This window comes from Syngnathus leptorhynchus, chromosome 14, assembly GCF_054491065.1.
Source record: "Syngnathus leptorhynchus isolate UIUO chromosome 14, UIUO_Slep, whole genome shotgun sequence".
NCBI lineage: Eukaryota > Metazoa > Chordata > Actinopteri > Syngnathiformes > Syngnathidae > Syngnathus > Syngnathus leptorhynchus.
In genome coordinates, this window is record NC_141208.1 from 5,057,110 (window position 1) to 5,077,281 (window position 20,172).

The following is a 20,172-nucleotide window of genomic DNA, read 5'->3' on the forward strand; positions in this document are numbered from 1 at the left end:
TAAGCCATCAACTAGACAACAACCTTGACGCCTCCCTTGACTGGATATTTTACACCAAATTGTTTTGATGAAACGTGGAACATTGCCCCGTACGGCTCCGACCGCGTCGACACCAAATTGGATGGACGAACGGCCGCTCGCCCCGCGGCCGAGACAGGCGCTGATGAAAGATAGCCTCCTCTGGCATTAATCAAAGAGATGAAGCGGTCTGATCCCACTCTCAATTAGATTAGATTACATAAATTGAAGAATTTGTTCAAAATGTGATATCAATTCTCAACAGGTCATTCGATTTGATCTCTTCTTCGCTGCCCGCTGACTTGAATATGAATGGCTTTGACGTGAAACACCACCTTGTCATGTTAGGTAATTGCTTTAAATATGGACACTATGGCAACCGTGTCTTCTCGTAATAGGATGAGGGCGATGATCTAGTAGAAACTCGGTTGTTGCGTCACATTTGCATAAAGACTGCGAGGTTGTTTTTGAATTTATTCAAATGACTGCCAATGGCTGTTACGTTTTATGTAAAGTTCGGGCAGGTCCAGGTCGAATCCAGAGTCGGATTTGAGTCCAGATTCAACACAGATATGTAATTGTATTTGATTTGACTCTGACTCTTTGGCATTTGAATCAAATTGTGGGTTCAGTTTTCCTGTATGAAGTATGTTTGTTCTATCTGTGCTTCTATATGAGTACTCCGACCTCCTCCAACATTTCAAAAATCTGCTTGTTGGGTTCATTGAAGACTACTAACTCAGTGGTAGCCAAGGTATGGCTCGTGGACCACATACGGGCTCACTCACTTAATCCGGCCCACCAAAGAAATCCTGTAAAATTCATTGAATGACTTTTGTAAATGATTTTCAAAATATAAGTAGGTACCAGGTCTGACATTTTTATATCGAGACCTCAAGTATTAATTCCAAGCTTCAGCCCAATCAACAGTCCCTTTAAACAGAGTTTTAATTTGCTTCTCCCACCGGCTTCATTTGCATCAAAGCGTGCCCCTAATTATTTGAAAACATGAACCATCAGGCGTGATAATCAATGACATGAGTGGAGTACAACACAAATCACTTGTTAGCGGCAATGAGCACTCCTCTTCCTGTTCGTGGAGAATGAAAGTGGGCTGCAATAGAATTGACGCTTTACTTACGATTACAATTCACCCCCAGGGGCGGATGGTTTGATTTGTAAGGAGGAAGAAGGGGGGGGGGGGGGGGGGAAGGAGGAAGAGATCAGCATTGCACCCATCTCCTCCCCGCATGATACACCAATAAAGGTGGAGAACAACACCGATTAGGGGGTGAACCAAAAGTCAGCTCTTGTTGTCTCTTGGAAGATGGTTAAAAACACTTTTTTTGTCATAAGCTATACATTCCTTTCCTTAGTAGTTAATTAGATGTCAGCAGCACAACTGAGGTAGCTTAACCTTCATCAGTTGTGAGCCTATAATGTAAGGAGAATTATTCATTGCATATTTTAGCAGCGCATGAAAAAAAGAACGCCTAAGTGAATGAACAGAATGCAAAAATTGAAGTGGGGTGTGGGGGGGGGATCCACAGTAACTAAATGAGAGTCTATTAGGCAACATGAGAGAGACAGATATGAGCACAAAAAGCACCCACAGTTAATAATCCGTTACGATCAAATGTTGCTGTGAGGAGCAATTAGCGTTCGGAGCCATGATAAAAAAAAAAAAAAATCGCCTACCTGATGATCAATAGTCTGGCCTACTCTTCTTCATGCAGGAGCAAACTGGCCGATGACAATCACATTTGCTCCTACTGATTGGAAGCTAATTAGCAAAGAATGTCAATATGCAACTTAGAAAATAACTGGAGTTCAATTAGCCACTACTCATTTTTGTTAACTTAAAGCATCTTCAACTGGGCATTATTTAAATGAGCACTTTAAGAAAGGCACACACATATTGATTTATTTTTAAAATATGAATTTTAACTTTATAAACTGCCATAAGGTATAACACACAGATATAATGTTGAACCTTTTGAATGACAAGCACAAAACAATTAACCAGTCCACATCTACCATTTAAGGCTAACTTATGTGGAGTACGTCTTTCTGACACTTCCGATAACGCAACTAGAATGCAAACAAAAGGCGCTCAATTCTTCTTTTGAAAAACAGCCACACATCCAGATGAAAGAACACAAACTGTCTTCCATTGTCTGTTGTAAACTGTCTCACATTCCTCTTTTTTGTTGAAGTCGTTGGCCGGTAACACCATGACGCACCACTATGATGTCACACTGTTTGAGTAGCTGACCTCTTGGCATCCTGACTACACACCCCATTCATCCATCTATTAGTCTATTCATCTATTCTCAATTAAAAACTTAACAAAAAAGTTATGGTGACACTACGTCTTGCCCAAGTCCAGCTGGAATTTTTTTAAACAAACATTCATGATCATTTGTTAACTGGCAAATAATGATTTTAGATTTACAATTTTTGTCTTTAGACTTTATATGAAATGACCTTTTTAAAACTTGAAGCAATGTTTATCATTGTTTACTTTCAATACTTCTGAAACGACTTTGACTAGCCCGCCCCCTATGGTTTAAGAGCAGAAGTGTCGGTACAACGGAATAATCTGATTGGATTTGGGGGTTTGCCAATATTGAGACTCTTTGATCCTAATCTCTTTGTTCATCAAAGATTTTGAAAACTTTAAATTCTTTGTCGCTGCCACTCCCATCAGTTTAAGAGAACTCACTCTTATTCTTCGGCAAGGGGTGTGTGACCAGCAGGGAGAGACAGTGAGAACTGTTTTTATAGTGGAGTGGACCAGTGGCTCGTCTTTTGTGTTGCTTTGGAGTGAAGGAAGCAAGAGAGAGAGAGAGAGAGAGAGAGAGGGGGGAACAGAGAGAGAGAGCGAGAGAGGTTGAAAGAGGAGGAGGCGAAGAGGAGGAGAGTTGGAGCAGCCTCAGTACCAGCCAGTGCTTCTCCTCGGATACACTCCACGGAGGAGGCTGCTGTAGCCGAAGACGCCACACACCCTTTCTTCTTGATAAAAAAAAAAACAAAAAACAAGAAAAAGAAAAGCGGAATCGTGTTTTCACTCTAATTTTGAGTGCGGACCAACGTGTGGGATTGCACTTGTGATTTGGAAGAGGAATTAAGCCAACAAAAATGTACCGACGACGGGAGGGCAGCGGCGGGCTGCTTCTGCTGGCACTCTTGGCTCTACTGCAGGTAATTTCCCCGAGAACCGAGCGGGACCACTTAAAGTCGCATTGTCCGTACCAGACGTGATGTCGCTTCTCTATCTCGTTTGTCAGCGACCCAATTTGATTTATTTCTCTTTGATCTGAATGGAGAACGCTGTTTAACGGACACGGGAGCGACCGTTCAGTTGCGCGTGTGCCGTTGGCGCTAGCTTACGGGTCGTCCCGTTTATTCAAACTAAGACAAAATCTTCCACCGTTACTTGTTTTGAAAAATTCAAACGTTACAATGTTTGGCTTTTTGTTACACTAGCATAAATAACACTTGAGGTTAACCTAGTTGGAGAGCGCTTAAGTTGAATATCTCCGTCCGTGCCTCGGGGACGATGGGGAGAGTTGATTGCATCAATATTAAGAGCTACTCATCAGCCTTTTGTTGTTTTTGAATAGCTTACAACACTACAAACATGTATTTTCAAACTAGTAGCGTGTTACACACAGATACACACTCCAAATCATCCAACTGTGGTCCATGTTACCCCACTACACGCAACAGGGCTTATGAGGCTTAAGGGCAAAATGAGTGCACACACAGCAGGGGGGACAATATTAAGCACAAAGCAGTAATACTCGAGTGTTTCAAGCTGGCATCGTTAAAAAACATTCGTGTCTCTTTTTAGAATAATTATTGCCACTGGGGAGAGCAATCATTGGCTCGGGGGATGAATGTGGCCCAACTGATGCGTTTCAAACGGTCCCAAGTACAATTTCCATGCATTTCATCCACAAGTAGGCTCATGAAATGTAATAAATTTGCCCCACTGGTTAGAAAAGGATAGCCCACTTTTGTCCGATAGTATCCCAGCTCAGGTCCTCCGCCCATTCCCTTTCATGTTCAATTTAAATTCCTCTGATTAAGCAGCGGCACAAATACCCACAATGCGTTTTTTTTTTCAGGTTGGGGGGCTGGAGGGGGGCTCTCTTGTTTTACATTCTTCTCAGAGTTCATGCAATGACAAACGGGGTCAAATCCGGCAGACAAGTAACAGAATCAAGGCTGAGGTTATGTTGTGGGAGTTGTAGAGTACGCTCGAGAAATGCTTCACACCCCTTTATGATTCATCTCTTGCCATTTCTGTGAAGCGAACAGGCCAGTATTCTTTCAAATTTGAGAAGATAACTTCCTGATATGGTCAGTTTTATCTCAATGACTCACTTCAAGTGTAGGAGGGGGGGGGCATCCAAATTCCGGTAAATCCACAGTTGGTAATCGCAATTTTTTTTTTGCTTTCTGGGTGTTCCGCCCGCTTGTATGGCAACAATAGCGGATTGTTGGCATGTACGTTGTACGGCCGTGTTCCTGCGCTTGCAAAGTACACAACGTTGATCAGAAAGGCAGACACAGAGGCTTGGCAGTGACGCCCGCCTGTGCCTGGGCCCCTCTACTGGGACAAATGGAGCTTGTTCTTGCCCAGCCATGCTTTTTGGCTAATGCTTAACCCTTTTGGCCTCATTATCCTAATTGCAGTGCCTGCTATAAAAACAACAGATGCTTTTGTACAACTGAGGGAGGTGGTGATGCAGGGGGGGGGGGGGGGGGGGTATGATTGAGAAGGGGGGGGGGGATTCGAAACGTGAGCGAGAGGTTTCGGTAGGGCACGGGGTGCATTTTTGTGGATTGATTTATGACTCATTGTCACCCCCACCCCCTCCCCACCGCAGATTGCAGCAGAATGCGGGGTCATCCCACCATGCAGGCCTGGCTTCTCTGAAGATGTATACAAGGTTGCCTTGCCAGATATCATCGAGAAGGGACAGCCCCTTTTCACTGGTGAGTGTTGATTCACACACACGGACACACACTCCTCCCCTGCTGTCTATGTATCGCTATGCTCCTCTGTTGCAATGTAACAGTATTCCTGCGCAAAACAAGGCCAACCTTTTGGAAAATCACCAACCGGGTCGCTACGAGCCGTGTCGTTGGCCTCATGAACCAGCTCACATGTGGTTCACATTTATATTGCCCCATTTGCTTACACGTTCCCCCCTTTTTTTTTCATGGTTAGCTGAGCGGCCTGTGTACAGAGTGCAGCTTGTTAGTCAAAAGTGAAAGCATACATTGTGGCTAACACCCCTCCGTAATTTGCATCTTTCACAGGGGCTCCCCCAGAGGGCAGATAATGAAAATCCATTGCGCGCATTTCAATAGCTATGCATGCGCCTTTAATCAAGCAATTGGCGTTGCTAGACGTTAGGTGTGTAGCATTAGCACCTTAGCGCAAAGAAACGAGTCATCTTGTTAAGAGACTAAACTTAGATTGTCTTGAGGGAAAAAAGTTGGTGCAAGGTTTCGAGAGTAAACACATGATGAGAAATAATTTGTAATGATCCGGGAATAAATGTTAGTTTTTTTTCCCTTCCTATTACAGGACAGCATTTTATGAGAACAAATTGTGCTGTAATTTAAAAAGTGATGATGTCACAAAAAGTAAAAGACATGACTTTTTATGTGTAGGCCCAACACTTCTTTGTTGGACAGTAAAAGGCTGGTAGGTTCAATTAGATCACTTTTCACAGACTTTCACATCAGGATCCTCAAAAATGTTTCCGTCTTTTTCGGCAGTTGCCCATTGAACTCCCTCCAAAAAAAAAAAAAGGTCTGACCGGCGCCGCTATTACTGACCTAACAAGGATGCGGCTACTGTGAAGCCACACATTGCTCTTACAGCCAGTAATAAAAGTGGAATATAACACCAGCGCGCCATTAGCGAGGTTACAGCCTCGAGGTCGTTTAGGCCAGAAAACATTCGAGCTTGTGTTGGATTTCACAGTATGTGCCCAAAAGTTGCACACCGCTGTTGGTGTGAGTCAGAGCGGAGGAGGGAGGAAAAGGGGGGAGGCAGAATTGACCAAAAAAAAGCACTCGGACGGCCGGCTGCTGCTTTCACTGAGTTTTACCTCGTGCACGAAGTTCCCGTTTGATCCCACAGGTGATGGATTTCCCTCTGCCGGCTTGCGGATGAGCCGTGACCGGGGGTAATGGCGTTTTTTTTATTTTATTTTACACCCCCCAGACCCCACCCCTAGTGCAGCGGAGATTTCCTTGACAGAAAGGGGCACTCCTGTGTCATTGTAATGCGGCCGAGCAGCTCAGCAGCGTGAGATGATGTTAATGAAAGTGCACTCTCCGGTGGAAGACTCCCACCGTGTGCCGGGAGAGACAAAAAGCCCCCGCGGTGGCAGGAGTTTGCCCAAGTTTTTCAATTGTTGCTTTGGATATTGTTTACTTGGTCGATGCTTGGCATGTGCCCTCGCATTTCATTAGCTTGGTCAATTTTCACCTGAAAAGGCTTCACTGATGCATTAAGAGGCATTCCAACCCCATTTACAGCTACGCACGCAACTTTGTCGCTCATATTGTCTTGTCTTAACAATTCCAGACTACAAAGCAAAAGGTAAGCCGTTAAACGTCTTTGTCCCGTCTGATTGCAGTCTGGTAGATTAAAAGGAATACACAGCCAGAGGAGCGTAAAAACGGTGGAAATGGTGCGATTCGACTTGTAAACAGCGCACATTGTATGCAGCAAATTGAAGACTTCCTGCCGATTTGATGTTGGCAAAGGCTTGCCGCCACAGTTGATTGTAAGATTTAATCACGATCCTCGGGGGCGTCCTCTAGACTTTAACCGTCAGCTGGCAAAGTGAGGCGACATTGATTTTCAATAAAAATAAAAAATCTTTTTATTTTTGCAAAGTTAGTTGCCAGAGCGCTGCAAAGAAAAGCCAGGAAGGACTTTTTTTTTTTGAGAACTGCGATCCAGTCAGGTAAACGGAGGCGGTCCTCATTGTTAGCCGATGCAAATCCTTGAAGCTTTTAAAGCATGAAATGTTTGCTCTGGCCAGATAAGTGAATAGAGTAGAAGCAAAAACCAAGTTATTTATTTAAAGCGTTCTACAGACAAAGATAGCTTATCTTGTCGTGGCTTGATTAAGAAGGCGACGTGTTTAACAAAACGGCATTCAATTTCAGCTGGGTGGTGGCTGCGGGTGGTTTGCCTCTCGGTGGAATTCTAGTGTCTTGCCCATGTGCATTGTGCTGTTTTTATCCAGCTGGGGCCTTCAAACTGGAGAAAGTGTGTCAGTCGGAGCATTATTCAGCAGAGGTTTTCCGCCCTAAAAAGTGGGTTAATGAAAAGGCCACAAGCTTTAACTGCACTCAAAACACTTGGCTTCATATATTCTGCTTTCTCTCCTTACGCACGTTTTTGTGGTGTATCTTTATTTGTTCATCACTGCAAAAGGACTTTCTCAGTAGAGGTGCTTCATGAAATAAATGGCAACCATTAGTGTCAGACATTGAGACGTGGCCGGTACATGGGCTAGCGTCGCAAATTTTCTGCTAATCTATCATAGAGTAAAATGGCTGGTCTTGGCATTGTTTACACAAGATGGAGAATTTAAATAAACGAAAACGTCACGAAAAAGTTTCTGTTCAGTCCGACGGCCGCGTGTGCAGCTGTGACCACTTAGATGTTTTTAAAGGGGGCCCCAGTGTTTGGCGAGACACGACCCCGCTCGACCCCGTCCTGTAAACTGGGCCAAGTACCCTTCGAGCTACTCAAGGGTTTTTCCTGCTCGCAGAGTGCACGGTGATGTTGGTCAGGCAATCCCGGTCAGGTCTGGCTAAACGGACCGGCGAACAAACAAGGTCGGACGTATGGGCGGGCGTGGCCCGGTGATGCGTTTCAGACAGATATTTGTACGTCCACACCTGGCCTACATGCTTTAGTGTGTGACATTTTGGTGGCCAAACAACCAGAAGAACTGTAGGAAACGCAAACTCTACACAGGCGGATCCGCAACAAAATTCAAACCCAGAACCTCTCGGTTGTGAGTCAGATGAGCTAACCACTGGCTTCACCGTGCTACCCCCCTTGTTGGCTTTACGGATGGAAGAGAAGTAAGATAAACAGATGTCTGAAAGTACAGACCTGCAAGACTAAACTTCAAACCGCAGCGAGGAACGATTCAGCCACCTTTAATTCTCTGGCTTCTCTGGTTCTTGGTGATCTCTTTGTATTGAATGAAAATAGGAGATTTGTAACCATCTGCTTTTACTTTGGAAAACAATGACCATCAGTATTTCTTTGTCTGATATTGCGCAGCCCTTTAGTTGTTTTGTAATCACCAAATAAATAAAAATAATTGGTTAATAAACAGTAATCAGGGAAACACTTGAATGCAGATAAAATTGTATCCAATTATTATTATATTATTATTTTTAATTATTATTATTTTTTTTTAACCAAGCCACCTCATGGCCATTCCTCTTCCCCCTGAAATGACATCTCACGTTGCCTTTTATTTAACGACGTGCTTTGCTCATAACGTCACTCTATCGCCTTTGTACTCCTATTTTTCTTTCCGGAAGGAAATCAATACATTCAGTTCTTTGTTTACAGTGATCAATATGTATGTAATGAAGGCAGTGCTCCAATTCCCAGCTGAAGCATCACTGGCAGGTTTGAGTTAAATAGGTTTTATTCTTTGGATTTTTTTCGTCCTGCGTGAATTTATTTTCATTTTTTCTCTTCATCTTTCGAGGAGCGCCATGCATGGCCTAGTTAATCTACACAAATTGTGAAGGTAGCTGTTGCAGTGGCAATATTAATAAAACAACATGCATGAACATGCATTAAAACAAAATGCACACAAATCAGACCTGGCACAAAAAAACAACAACAACAACGTTTTAGAGATTTCATTGTGCGATTTTCAATCCTACAAATTTTTAGCCACATATTCGCTATTGTATGTTTCAGCTAACACTGCGAAAATTGGGAGGCATAAGTAACGACCCAAAACCTACCAAAAAAAGTAAAAAATTGGAGCCATGTCCCAAGCCTCACAGGACTTTTTTCTAGAATTAGAAACATTTTGTCCTTTTACATAGAGGTGATATTTTAACGAGAAAATGTATGTGATTGTCTTCAAACTTTGTTTTTTTCAGTAATTAAATTTATTGAAAACTTTTCATGGTTGTTGACCCCAACGTGGCCAGGGATGCGAGTTGATCGCTGCTCTAATTTTTATTTTCCCTTAAACAAGCTCCATTGCATACCTAGGGCAAAAGTGTAAACGTGGAATAATAATAATCATAAGTGTTAGCATAAAGCTGGCACAATCATTTGTAGCTAATTGGTAGGTGCATCTCTGAGCCTGCTGGGTGGCATGGCGGGATAAGGCGTAATTTATTTATGTCTGACCTTTTCAGGCTGTAAGTTCTTAGCTAACTGGAGGCTGTCTGAAAATAATCCCTCGCCATGTGCGAGCGCGCCGTGCCTTAAGACCATTACGGGTAGCATGTAGAGGGCTAACGTGGCACCAATAACTTCTCATCACCTCTGTTCATATCGCAGTTATCAGCTACAGGGCGTGCCCTCCATTACTGGCAACTAGCAGAGTCTGACATTGGCCGGTCGTCTCAGTCATGTGTGGGGGGGCAGGGGGGGTTGTCCTTCACACATAATTAGCTTGTTCAATTCAAAGGCACAAACAGTGACACATTTGTAGCCAAGGGTTAGTAAAGGCTATTTGACCCATACAACCTCAATCAAAGGAAATCTTTACTGTTTGACTCAAATAAATATGCAGTCAATACAAAGCCATTCACGCTAGCTAGGTGAACTTTTGCCTCTTGCGCACGAGTGCTGTCGAGGCTGGTTTATAGCTTATTTGGTTTGAGATCACACCTGGGTCCAAACAATCTGAAATGACGCGTTCATTTGTCCAAAATGAATCCTGCATGAAAGGAGTGAATGAGTGTTTTGTTCTCTTGGTGTGTTGATTTAATGGGAAAAAAGCAATGAAAGCAGATTAAATGCAAAGAGGTCATGTATAAATAACTATTGACCTGACTTTCTTGCACATATGCCTGCATATAACGGGGCTTGGTAGTCTTTGATCTGAGACACAAAAATGCGAGCATATAAGCAAAAGACAATGACATTTTTTTTTTCTGCTAAAGCAAACAACTCTATATGTCTCCAACACAACCTCTGTTCTGTAATGGCTGATTTCGCAATACTGACATTCAATTTCGACCACTCAATCTAGCCCATTGTGTGTGCCTTTTGTTTCTCATTAAGTTAAACGGAATCAGCGCATAGGGACCTTGAAGGCCTTTTGGTTTTCCATCAGCAGGCACGTGAAAGAGCCACTCCCCATCCCCATTATGTTGTCCGTCTCATTAAATCTTTGGTGCAGTCGGCAGTATATTCAGGCTCACTTGCGTTGCTGTTTTTTTTTTTTTTCCTGGCTGCAGATCTCGCTGCTTTTCTTTACACTTGTCCGCTTTGGTTTGGTTAAAACAAACTCTGGCGTAATCGCAGATAGTGTGGTTCGATTGATCGCGCAAATGTTATCATCTGATCTTTGGACCGTGGTCCTTTTGCAAGTGAACTCTGGTGTGGCTTAGACTATACTCGGCACCCCCCTTCCCAAACGAGGAATCGGCTCTCCATCACGACTGAACAAAAAAAAAAAAAAAAGACATTTGAAACCGGGGTACATTGATTGACCCTGATACAGTAACCATGTTCACAAAGAGGCGACGACCTCCCGCGGGCCACGCCAACTATTGTGTTCCCGGCAGAGGCTTCAATTACGACGCACCAGCGCTCAGTTAGCCGCTGCACCTTTGATGACTCACTAGGTTGTATCTCGTGACATTGTCCATGCATCATCCTTTCATCCTTCTTTCCTCGCCCTGCCTTCCCCTGAAACAGAGGAGCTCCCCACTGCTCCTGTCCGTCCCATGATGGATGTGATTTAATTGAGTCACGGAAGGATGGAACTCCTTTATTCTTTGTCGTCAGTTCACGTCTCCAAATGACCTTTGATGTCTCATTTCTTAAACCGACCGGTATGTGGAATTTGAGGCGAGTTGCAATCTATTCCTATTACATTCTTCATCTCATGCGATCGAGAACACGATGTGCCTACCAAAAACTAGTCTGATGCAGCTCTGGATATTCCACATCTCGAGTGATCTACTGCGAGCAGACCCCGATGACACCCCGATGGCACGTCTGCTTGCCATCACAGTGCACGGATATTATGATTGACCAAAAACAATTTCTAGTCTCAATTTGAGCGACCACCACGGCAGTAAGCAACATATCGCTCGGCGGCCCGCGTTGTCTGAGTTTATACTATCGCTGCCTCTGTCGATATTTATTGAGGCATTAAAGAGCGTGCGGCGTGTCGCCACTTTATTTCCTGCAGCACTGCCGGCTCAGCAGGAATGAGGCTGGGGGGGGCGGATATTCTGACAGAAGGGTACAATATAACCCCGCGGGATGAACGGTTGAACATTTTCATACATTTTCTATACAAACAACTTCACGTAAAATAATCGTGGGAGATTGGAACATTTCCATGAGGTTAATAAGTACAACGAAATCTATACGGTCCTTCCTATCGTACTGTAAATATATCGCTGTTGATTCATCAGATTAAAATAGAAACGAGTAATTGTGTTTGGTTTTTTTTGCTTGTCAAAGTGTTTCCAAAAATATTAAGGAGATTTCTCTTTCAAAGACCCGGCAGGTGGCACCTCATCAAAAGGTGTTGCATTGTATTTAACTTTGTGTAACCTGTCATTCATAAAATATGTTCGGCAGCAGTCGACAAGTCACACAGCAAAGAAAATATCCGTGCTGCACTCCAACCAGCAGTCAAGAGCAGAAAATGCTCGCAGAAAAATCACTACTCCGCCGAGGAAAAAAAGTCATCTGGAAAAAAAACAACAATTTATACGCTTTTGTAGTTTTACGTTACACCGTGAAGGAAAGGGGGTACCAAAGGGGGCTTCTATTTCCTCCTCGCATATACTACAACTGTTTACAATTGTTGTAGTGTGAAATATCACCCCGCTTTGACGTTCTCCCAAGAAGAAACACCAGCGTGCCGTCACCTTTACGCCTGCTGGCCGACGTTCCATCTTCTCCGCCCTGCTCCCCTCACACACGAAGAAAGCATCTAAGCAATGTGACCTTTGTCGAAGATAAGCTAAAGACTTTTGGAATAACGGCCTCAGCCTTTAATTGATGGCCGTTGCTAAACATATGAAGGCTGCGAGCCAAGGTTATTGACCTTTCACGCCTGTCCTGGCTGATAGAAGGAGGTAGACACGCACAGAAAATGAAATGGGTTATGGGCTTAGTTGGCAATTTATGCTAACTTGTCTTGCGGTTTTACCTCAGGCTTATTGTGCATACACGGTCTATTTGTAGATGTAGTCCAAATGGGGGGGGGGGGGCGGGGGGGTTGTGAATGGACAGCTAAGAATTTAAATAAAAAAGAAACATGAAAAGAACGTCATGTCGACAGCAGAAGAGCCAGCTTTGGCCGGAGAAGATTGAGCCGATGTTATTGCAGCCTTGTCCTCCCTTTGCGCTCCCCCGCCTGTAAAAAGCTGGCGGGGGGTTAGGAAGGCATGCATTTATATTGGATCAACATGCCATGATATTTTTTTCCTCATCCAGTCCCACTCCTTGTGTTTATAATCATAAGCAGTCCCTTATGGGGCTTGACTGACCACTTTTATTGACTCTGGAGAAGCATATCTTTTACTTGATGCATTGTTTGTGAATAGCACCACCGACCCCAGTGGAAATAAGCCACTGATAAAAAACAGGAGAAAAATAAAATAGAAGTTGCTATATAAATGTGTTTTGCCATTAGATGGTGTCCCCAGTGAGGTCAAACCTAAAAGGATTTTTTTTTAACATTGTGCATTTGCTTTGTTCAGATAATGGATGCATGGATGGATGCTGTGCTCTGAATGTTGCCATAACCTCAATTAGTGAGCATGAACACACACATACACAAACGCACACCCTTTATGCCGCTTCAGCCGTGTTAATTTACAGGGAGTAGTTGAAGTGTTTGTTTCTACGCAGCAAACGGCTAATGCACGAAGAGAATGGGAACTAGCTTGTGCGCGCGCATTTGTTTGCAGTACTCGTCAGCACGCCTGGTACTCATCAAATTATACAGCACGTAAAAGAGGGAGGAATGCGTCTGGTGGTAACTGGGCCATAAGGAGTGTGGGGGGGATATTTGGGAGCAGAAAACTTGATGTTGCATTCAAGTGGAGACATCAAGTGGGTGGCAGCTGATGGGCGGCACAAACACCAAAGGATCGCTAACACCAAATATGGTTGTCATCCAAAAGTAGACAATGAATCAACAAAAACTACTTTAGTGGCAGATGGGATTAGCATTTATTTATTGGAAGATGAAAGCGGTCAAATTTTCCCAATTGTTAATGAGATTAGCTTTAATTGTTTGTTTAGAGAGGGCCCCAGGTGCATACAAACACTCATTGTCTTTTGAATTGGATCTTATGAAATAAATAGCGGAAAGGCCAAGAATGTGCGGGCCAATGGATATGTGAGGTCAAAAGGCACAAACACGGCTTTGTTCTGGATTTGTCAGGGTCACTCCATGTTGGGAGATTGTCACGGGCAACAGCAGCACATATTATTCAATTTTGTAGCTGTTGAAAGATTTACTGTTTGGTTGAAGATTCCTTTTCGGGAGCTGAAACCTGGATTCAAAAGAATGTTTACTTTGATTTCGAATATCCAGATTGAAATGACATGTTTTAGTAGTTTCACGTTGTGTTCCGTGTCATGTTCGTCACAGTAGACGTGACTCAGCCGCATTTTTGAGCCATGATAGCGTTGCCTCGAATAGCGCTAAATCATCAAACAGATGATGCCGTCATGCTGCGGAGCTGTTGAACACATTACAGGGTGTGGATACGCCACCGAGGTCTCGGAAGAGTTTTCCGATGAAAACTTGGCCTCTCGCCTACTCTGTGATCTGGCCAATCGTATATCGGTCTGCCCGCAGTGCGCTCGGCACTCACACTCGCATTGATTTGTGTCAGTTTGAAATGGAGGAGGTCCCAGACGCTGCGCACATGCTAAAGAGAGAGCTCTGTTTGTGCTTTGCTATGTTTAACCACTTTTTGGGAACCGCACAGTTTAGAGGTTGATTCCATGGCTGTTGATCATGCCTTTTCCCAGACCACCAAAGTGTCTGAGCATGCGAACACGGGCAGCTGTGCGGATAAAGCTAGAGAGGCCGGCCGGGCGGGGGGGATTTTGGTTGGCACGTTCGCTGTCCGTCAGAGTGGGCTAAAAAATGGACAGCTGGCCGGACAATTTTCAATTCGATGGGACACGCGAGGAGCGGGGTTGCCACAGCTTCCTCTCGCTGGCTCGGAGTGAATGCTTGACTCATGAATTACAAGCTATATGTATTCTGACTAAAGGTGGTCATACACATCAAATTTCCAAACATCTTTCCACATGTTTAAAATGTGAGAGACCTCACACATGACAATTGCCATGTGTGATTACTGCTCTTAACAACGTGCGGTGTTGGCCATCGCAGCACGCCACACACATAACGGCAGTATTTCTCCACCAGCAATTCTCCTCGTATAAACCAGATGTCTGTCATAGACCGACCTGTGAGAAGTAGAAGAATAGGATCTAACTGCTAACCACTAACTTACGTTGCGTTTGTCATTTTGGTCGTTAAAGCGGGCAAGTTATATCGTACAAAATACTCGACACAGTCGGTCGCTCGCCTTTTTTGTTCGGCAACAGCGCAAGCTTCGGGTTACTACCTAATTGGCTATTGTTTTGTTTCATGTCACGGTCCCAGAATCCCAGGCTAGGTCCAACTCGACGTTGAACCTCACATTTTAGTTCTGATCGTCGGCCTTGAAAAAAAATGGCCTTTTCACCAACCTCAATCACAGGATAACCACTCGGGGTAATCTTTTAGAGACATCTGATAATCAAGCCTTAGCACCGACGTAACTGGTTGTAAGCACGAGCAAACGTATTGAAAGCTCGTCTACGTCGATGCTGAAAGCAGTAATGGGCGGACGGGCGTAAGAGGAGTAAATTATGTGCGAAGGAGAAGCCTCCCTTAATGGGAGTCTTTCTCTGTTCACGGGAAATATGAAAGACCCTTTGTTAGTGAAGGGCTTGCTGCTGACAGAAAAATAACTAGCCCCCCCACCACTACCCTTTCCTCAACTTCCAAATTCATTGCCTCCTCTCCTGCTCATCCGTCACTCCCCACCCCCACCCCCCCCGATAAGCCTAGTATGTGTTTTCTGTCAAAGTCGCTCATTTAAGATTCCACGCCGCGCCCGCTGTACGGAGGAGGACCCGGGAGACACTCGGCTGCATTGTTAGTATTCACCGTCTCCTTCAGACTTCCTGCCACTGGGTGGGCACTTGGGCCGAGACATGTACAGTCGGTGATTCATGCTTTCACCTGTGATGTCCTTCACGTGTGTTTGAATTCCAGAGAACCAGTATTGTATACAAGACAAGGCAATATTTAGTTCCACGCGGTTAATACGTGGCCGGCGAGTTGCACTGTTGCGAAGGTTGTATTTTTAGCTCCTGCGCCGACGTGTGCGATTGTGAATCTCCTTAGGCTATGCTAAATAAAGAATGGACCATCAGTAAAGGGAAATGACTGCTTGGCACCGCTCTGGTGGCGTGTCTTTCATCAGGTCGCACGTTGCTCTCCTCACACCTGCGGCTCATGACAGGATGTTGGCAGGTGTTAATTGCCATTGTAAAACAGGGCCATGATGCTCTGTGGTTTGGTGGCAGTCCCCAGTTCTCCTGTGGCTTACACAATGTCGGGATGGCAAAAAAAAAATCATTGTCACTGTGGGCTGTATTTCCAAGAAAGAATCAATTCTGGTACTTTGATTGGTTTGGTCAAGTGCGAACAGAATTGTATAATACGATTGTACAGTAGGCTTTGTTTTTATTTTGGCTGGATGCATCTTATGAATAAGTTATTAATGAAGCTTCAAATGTGCTTTGTGAATTAGTTGTATTTTTTGGCTCTGTTGGTTTGAATAAAAGAATTTGATAAGTGGTAAGACAGTATTCTTTTAGCCCAATGTTGAACAGAGTGCCCTCTAGAGGAATGGAAATATACAACAACTGGTTCATGAAGCAAATTTGGAACTTCATTTTCCATCACTATGAATAACAGCATTCTTTTGATGTTTGTCAAAATAGCAACTTGAACGGTAATCATCCATCTGGGTTGCAACACATGATTGCGATTCTTTTTTTTAAAATGTTTTTTAGTAGCAACATACTGCAGCGTTTGTGTTACAGATGTTTTAGAGCCGTTCGTCATAGTTTGCGTTTGCCTGCCTTGCCTCGGGAGCTCCACAAAGTCTCGGCAGAGAATCTATTGGCGCCATATTGACTTCCTCTGGCTGTCACCAATGGATTTGACATGGATAACGCGCTGGGGTTTTGAGGCGCGAGGGGGGAGGGGGATGTAATAAAAGCGAGAGACCGGCAAATGAAAGGAAGCGAGAGAAATAAAGAAGACTGAAATGAAGAGGGCTCAAGTTGGGAAAAGCCAATAGGTTGTCAGGGGCAACTACCCCGGCCTTCCCATCTTGAAGGCTCTGAAGAAACATTGTAGATGAGTAGGACTGAGTAAGACTTATTTGGCTCAAACAATATACAATACATTTCTACGTAAGTGATTTATAATTGACTCTTCTCGGTTCCCCGCTCGGGACATACAGTTAATGAGGTTCATAGTTTCGTGTTATTGTACGCTTCAATTGTAATAGCAAAGGCAACGTTCATTTGTTTAATTCACCGGGCTTTACTGGTATTGTAGCGGAGGCTTTAACAGTCGTTCTCTGGAAACGATAAGGCTTATTAGGTCTGATGGGCCTCCCGTCTCATATAATCTAATGCGGCCATGATAGACAGGATTCTGGATTTGGATTCATTCATACCATAAATTCAAGCACATTCCCTGTACTCTGTAATGGGCCATTACGGGCCATGTTTGTAGATGAAGAAGCCAGATGTCCCTAATGTGGTTGAGGGTCCAGCATTGGCTTTTTAAGTGAGGAGACGCACGAGCTGGACACTGTCCCTCATTAAAGTGACCTGCTTGCCGCTAGATTCGACCCATAAAACAGGGCCTTTAATGTTCTTAGCAGAAGAGCGCACCATTTGCCCACAGCTCCACGGCCGTAAAAAAAAAGGGAATTGAATTCCATAAGAATGATCTGTTGTCATAGCTGGTGGCACCAGCTGTCTGACCATGTTTAAATGCAACCCCTGGGTGTCACTCCCTACTCTGTCGACTGCCACGATCCTAAAAGCTCGTCTCCCGCTGGTCCACTTGAGCAGAACAACCTTGCTGGATTGAAGTGGGCATATATGCAAGGATAACAGCAAGCATTTCAAAATGATCATAACAACCTTGGCGATGCGTCGAGGATGCATCATGGGTAACAACTCTACCTTATTTGTTTTCTTTGTCCAAATTGGTCAATTTACTTGGCACATTGACTGTACTGTATCCGCGCATGGCGGCACTCTCCCTCTATGGACACCTGCCTTTGTGTTTGGACAGTAAAACCTGATGCTCAGCTGCTAGGGGAGCACATCTTGGGGTTGGTGCAATGCCGATGACCTCCTAATGTGGATTCCAGCGAGGCAGAAAGACAAATGTTTGGGTTTCCAGGTCTTGGCGGTATCCTGGGCTGCTGCAGCTGTCATGTTATCCTTCTGTGCCCGGGACCTTTTGAGCTCAGCAATGCAACCTAATATCTACTCGCTCAAAGGCCTTAAACTATAGCTAGTCTTATTTTGACAGATACCTTCATATGATCGTTGATGTTCCAGATAATAAAAGTCACGTTTACATAACAGCCTGATGGGGATGGTGGGGGGTCAACAGCCAAATCCTGCCCCACATTGCGAATGTCGACACATTCATAAACTTGGGAGGCACCGTGTGCGGACGTTGTCTTCTCCTCCCACATTGTCTTTAATTGAATTCATGCTTCTCATTGGAACGCCGAAACCTCGTTTGTATGCCGGTCATACCGAGAGCCGATGCAAATCTTATTTACACTTGCTGCGCTCCGTAGTGTTGCCCAGTGCAGCCAAGTGCCTCGTTTTTGCCAAATTGCCGACCCCCGATTCTGATAGATGGTTCTTTTAAAGAAGGAAGCCAACTCCGCCTCCATTCCTCTCTCATGGCCTAGGACACAATGAAGCAGATACTCGCAGAGCTCCTCGTCCACCACCCCCAATCCCACTCTTTTTTTTTTTGCAACTAGCCCGTCTGTGGTCTGAAAAACAATAGGCGTTCTCCAGCTTCACGTTGCGGGAGTCTCGCTTTCAAATTCGGTGCTGATAGTTGAGGTGTGGCTACAGGCAGAATAGGAAATCAAGCAGCAAGGGAGCAGCAGACTCTCTCCCCTTGGCTGCCAGGCTAAAAGCAGCCAGCTCATGCCTGATGCGAGACCTCGCTCAAAGGGATTTGTGACGGCGATGCACTTTGACCCCTCAACGCCTACATTATGTAAATGTGTGCAGAAAACAAGGAGCATGATACTGTTAGTTCCACAGAAATGCACTTCGTTTACTTAGAGTAAGTTTTTTCTGGCATACCATTCAGACAGTCTCTGTAAAAACAACCAAGATGAACCTGTTGTCACGAAATGGCCCTTCCTTGCATGTGTTGTTACGGCGGTGGTTGGTACGGTAACCAGATCTCTCCCCTCCCTATCCCTCCTAAGCCATGTTATTGTCCCTGCGCACAAAGGATGGGGGATGTGTAATATAAGACGAAGCAGCACGATGAGGTTCATGGAAGACGCCCTTTCCCAGACCGTATCAGCGCGTATCAATTGACCATTTTGGGAAAGAGTGTAGCGTCGAAAGATTCGGGACTAGACCAAACCGGCTGCAACTTGACTTCCTAATATTGTTTGCATTAATTTGTGTTTGAACACGCACGTGTCATTTTCTGCCAAAGGGCAAAGCCTCCACTCAATGAATTTGTTCACTGCTTTGCCCGATTTGTTCCCGCTAATGACTGATCGCTCCTTTTGTGTTTTGAGCCTGAGTTAGGTCCCGCTGCAGGACCCAAAATTGGCAGGATTTTGATGCGTTTGGAAGTGTCTAGTTGTGTAGCAGGTGGTGGCGGTGGTTGTGGGGGGCTTGTTTTTTTTCTTCTGTGAGCTGCTTATACTTAATACCGCGACGTCTTGTCAACCACAATGCTTCCTTGTGTGGATTAAAATGGGCATTGATGTCTGAATGTAACTTGTTTTCACCCCAAAACATTTTTTCTAATAGGGCTGAGACTCAAATTGGTGAGGTGATTTATGTGCAAGCATGAGTGGATTTACAATTTATTTTAAAGCCCCTGATTTATGTTATGTACAAGGCAAAATACATTTTATGATGTGTTTTAATCAATTCGGGACTTTTTCTTTTTTGAAAGCCCCGCTACAATACAAGTCAGATGTATGTAATTCAAACCATATGTCGCGGGGACTTGAAAGGCTCATGCAGAATCAACAGACACAGCTGGCGGACAGTCTTGTGATCTCCAAGCCCGCGCGCTGTCTTTTTTGCTGAGCTCGTCCAGCTCGCCAAAGCGTGACCTCCTCCGACTAATTATTAGCCCTCCGATGAGGTGCCGTTGTTGAATGTTCTTTAAAAGTGGCCGGCCGAGCTCGCCTGAGCAAGCAGACTGAGCCGGTGGGTGGGTTCGATGCTGACGCCGTCTGAATTTTATTTATGATGGCATGCTGCCCCATATAGGCTTTGCAGAATCACACTCCAGATTGGCAGCGAGCTGGCCGTGGACGATGAGTTAGAGCCCACCCGCCTTCAGCGCTGATCATTAGCGCTTCCAACACACTGGGATATTAAAGTTGCTTTTACGGCTCCTCATCAACAAGCATGCAGCCGCTGCAGATTATCGAATTCATATAATACGAGTTATAAAAGCCGTACATCTTTAGCGTCTGAGTCGTGGCATCTGGACGGTGTGGTCCGAAGGATTGCGTTAACTAATAAGC

At 44.5% G+C, this 20,172-nt stretch overlaps 2 protein-coding genes across 2 annotated transcripts in view; one reads left to right on the top strand and one right to left on the bottom strand.

Moving 5' to 3' along the window:
- LOC147046167 (desmoglein-2-like protein) overlaps positions 1-20,172 on the bottom strand; it is a 155,056-nt gene that overhangs the window by 69,929 nt on the left and 64,955 nt on the right. The window lies entirely within an intron of this gene.
- cdh2 (cadherin 2, type 1, N-cadherin (neuronal)) overlaps positions 2,739-20,172 on the top strand; it is a 42,515-nt gene continuing 25,081 nt past the window's right edge. Inside the window, exons 1-2 of the mRNA XM_085929333.1 lie at positions 2,739-3,222; positions 4,917-5,025. Of these exons, the coding sequence (XP_085785459.1) occupies positions 3,160-3,222; positions 4,917-5,025 (172 nt within the window). The 5' untranslated portion in view covers positions 2,739-3,159. The remainder of the gene's footprint in view (positions 3,223-4,916; positions 5,026-20,172) is intronic.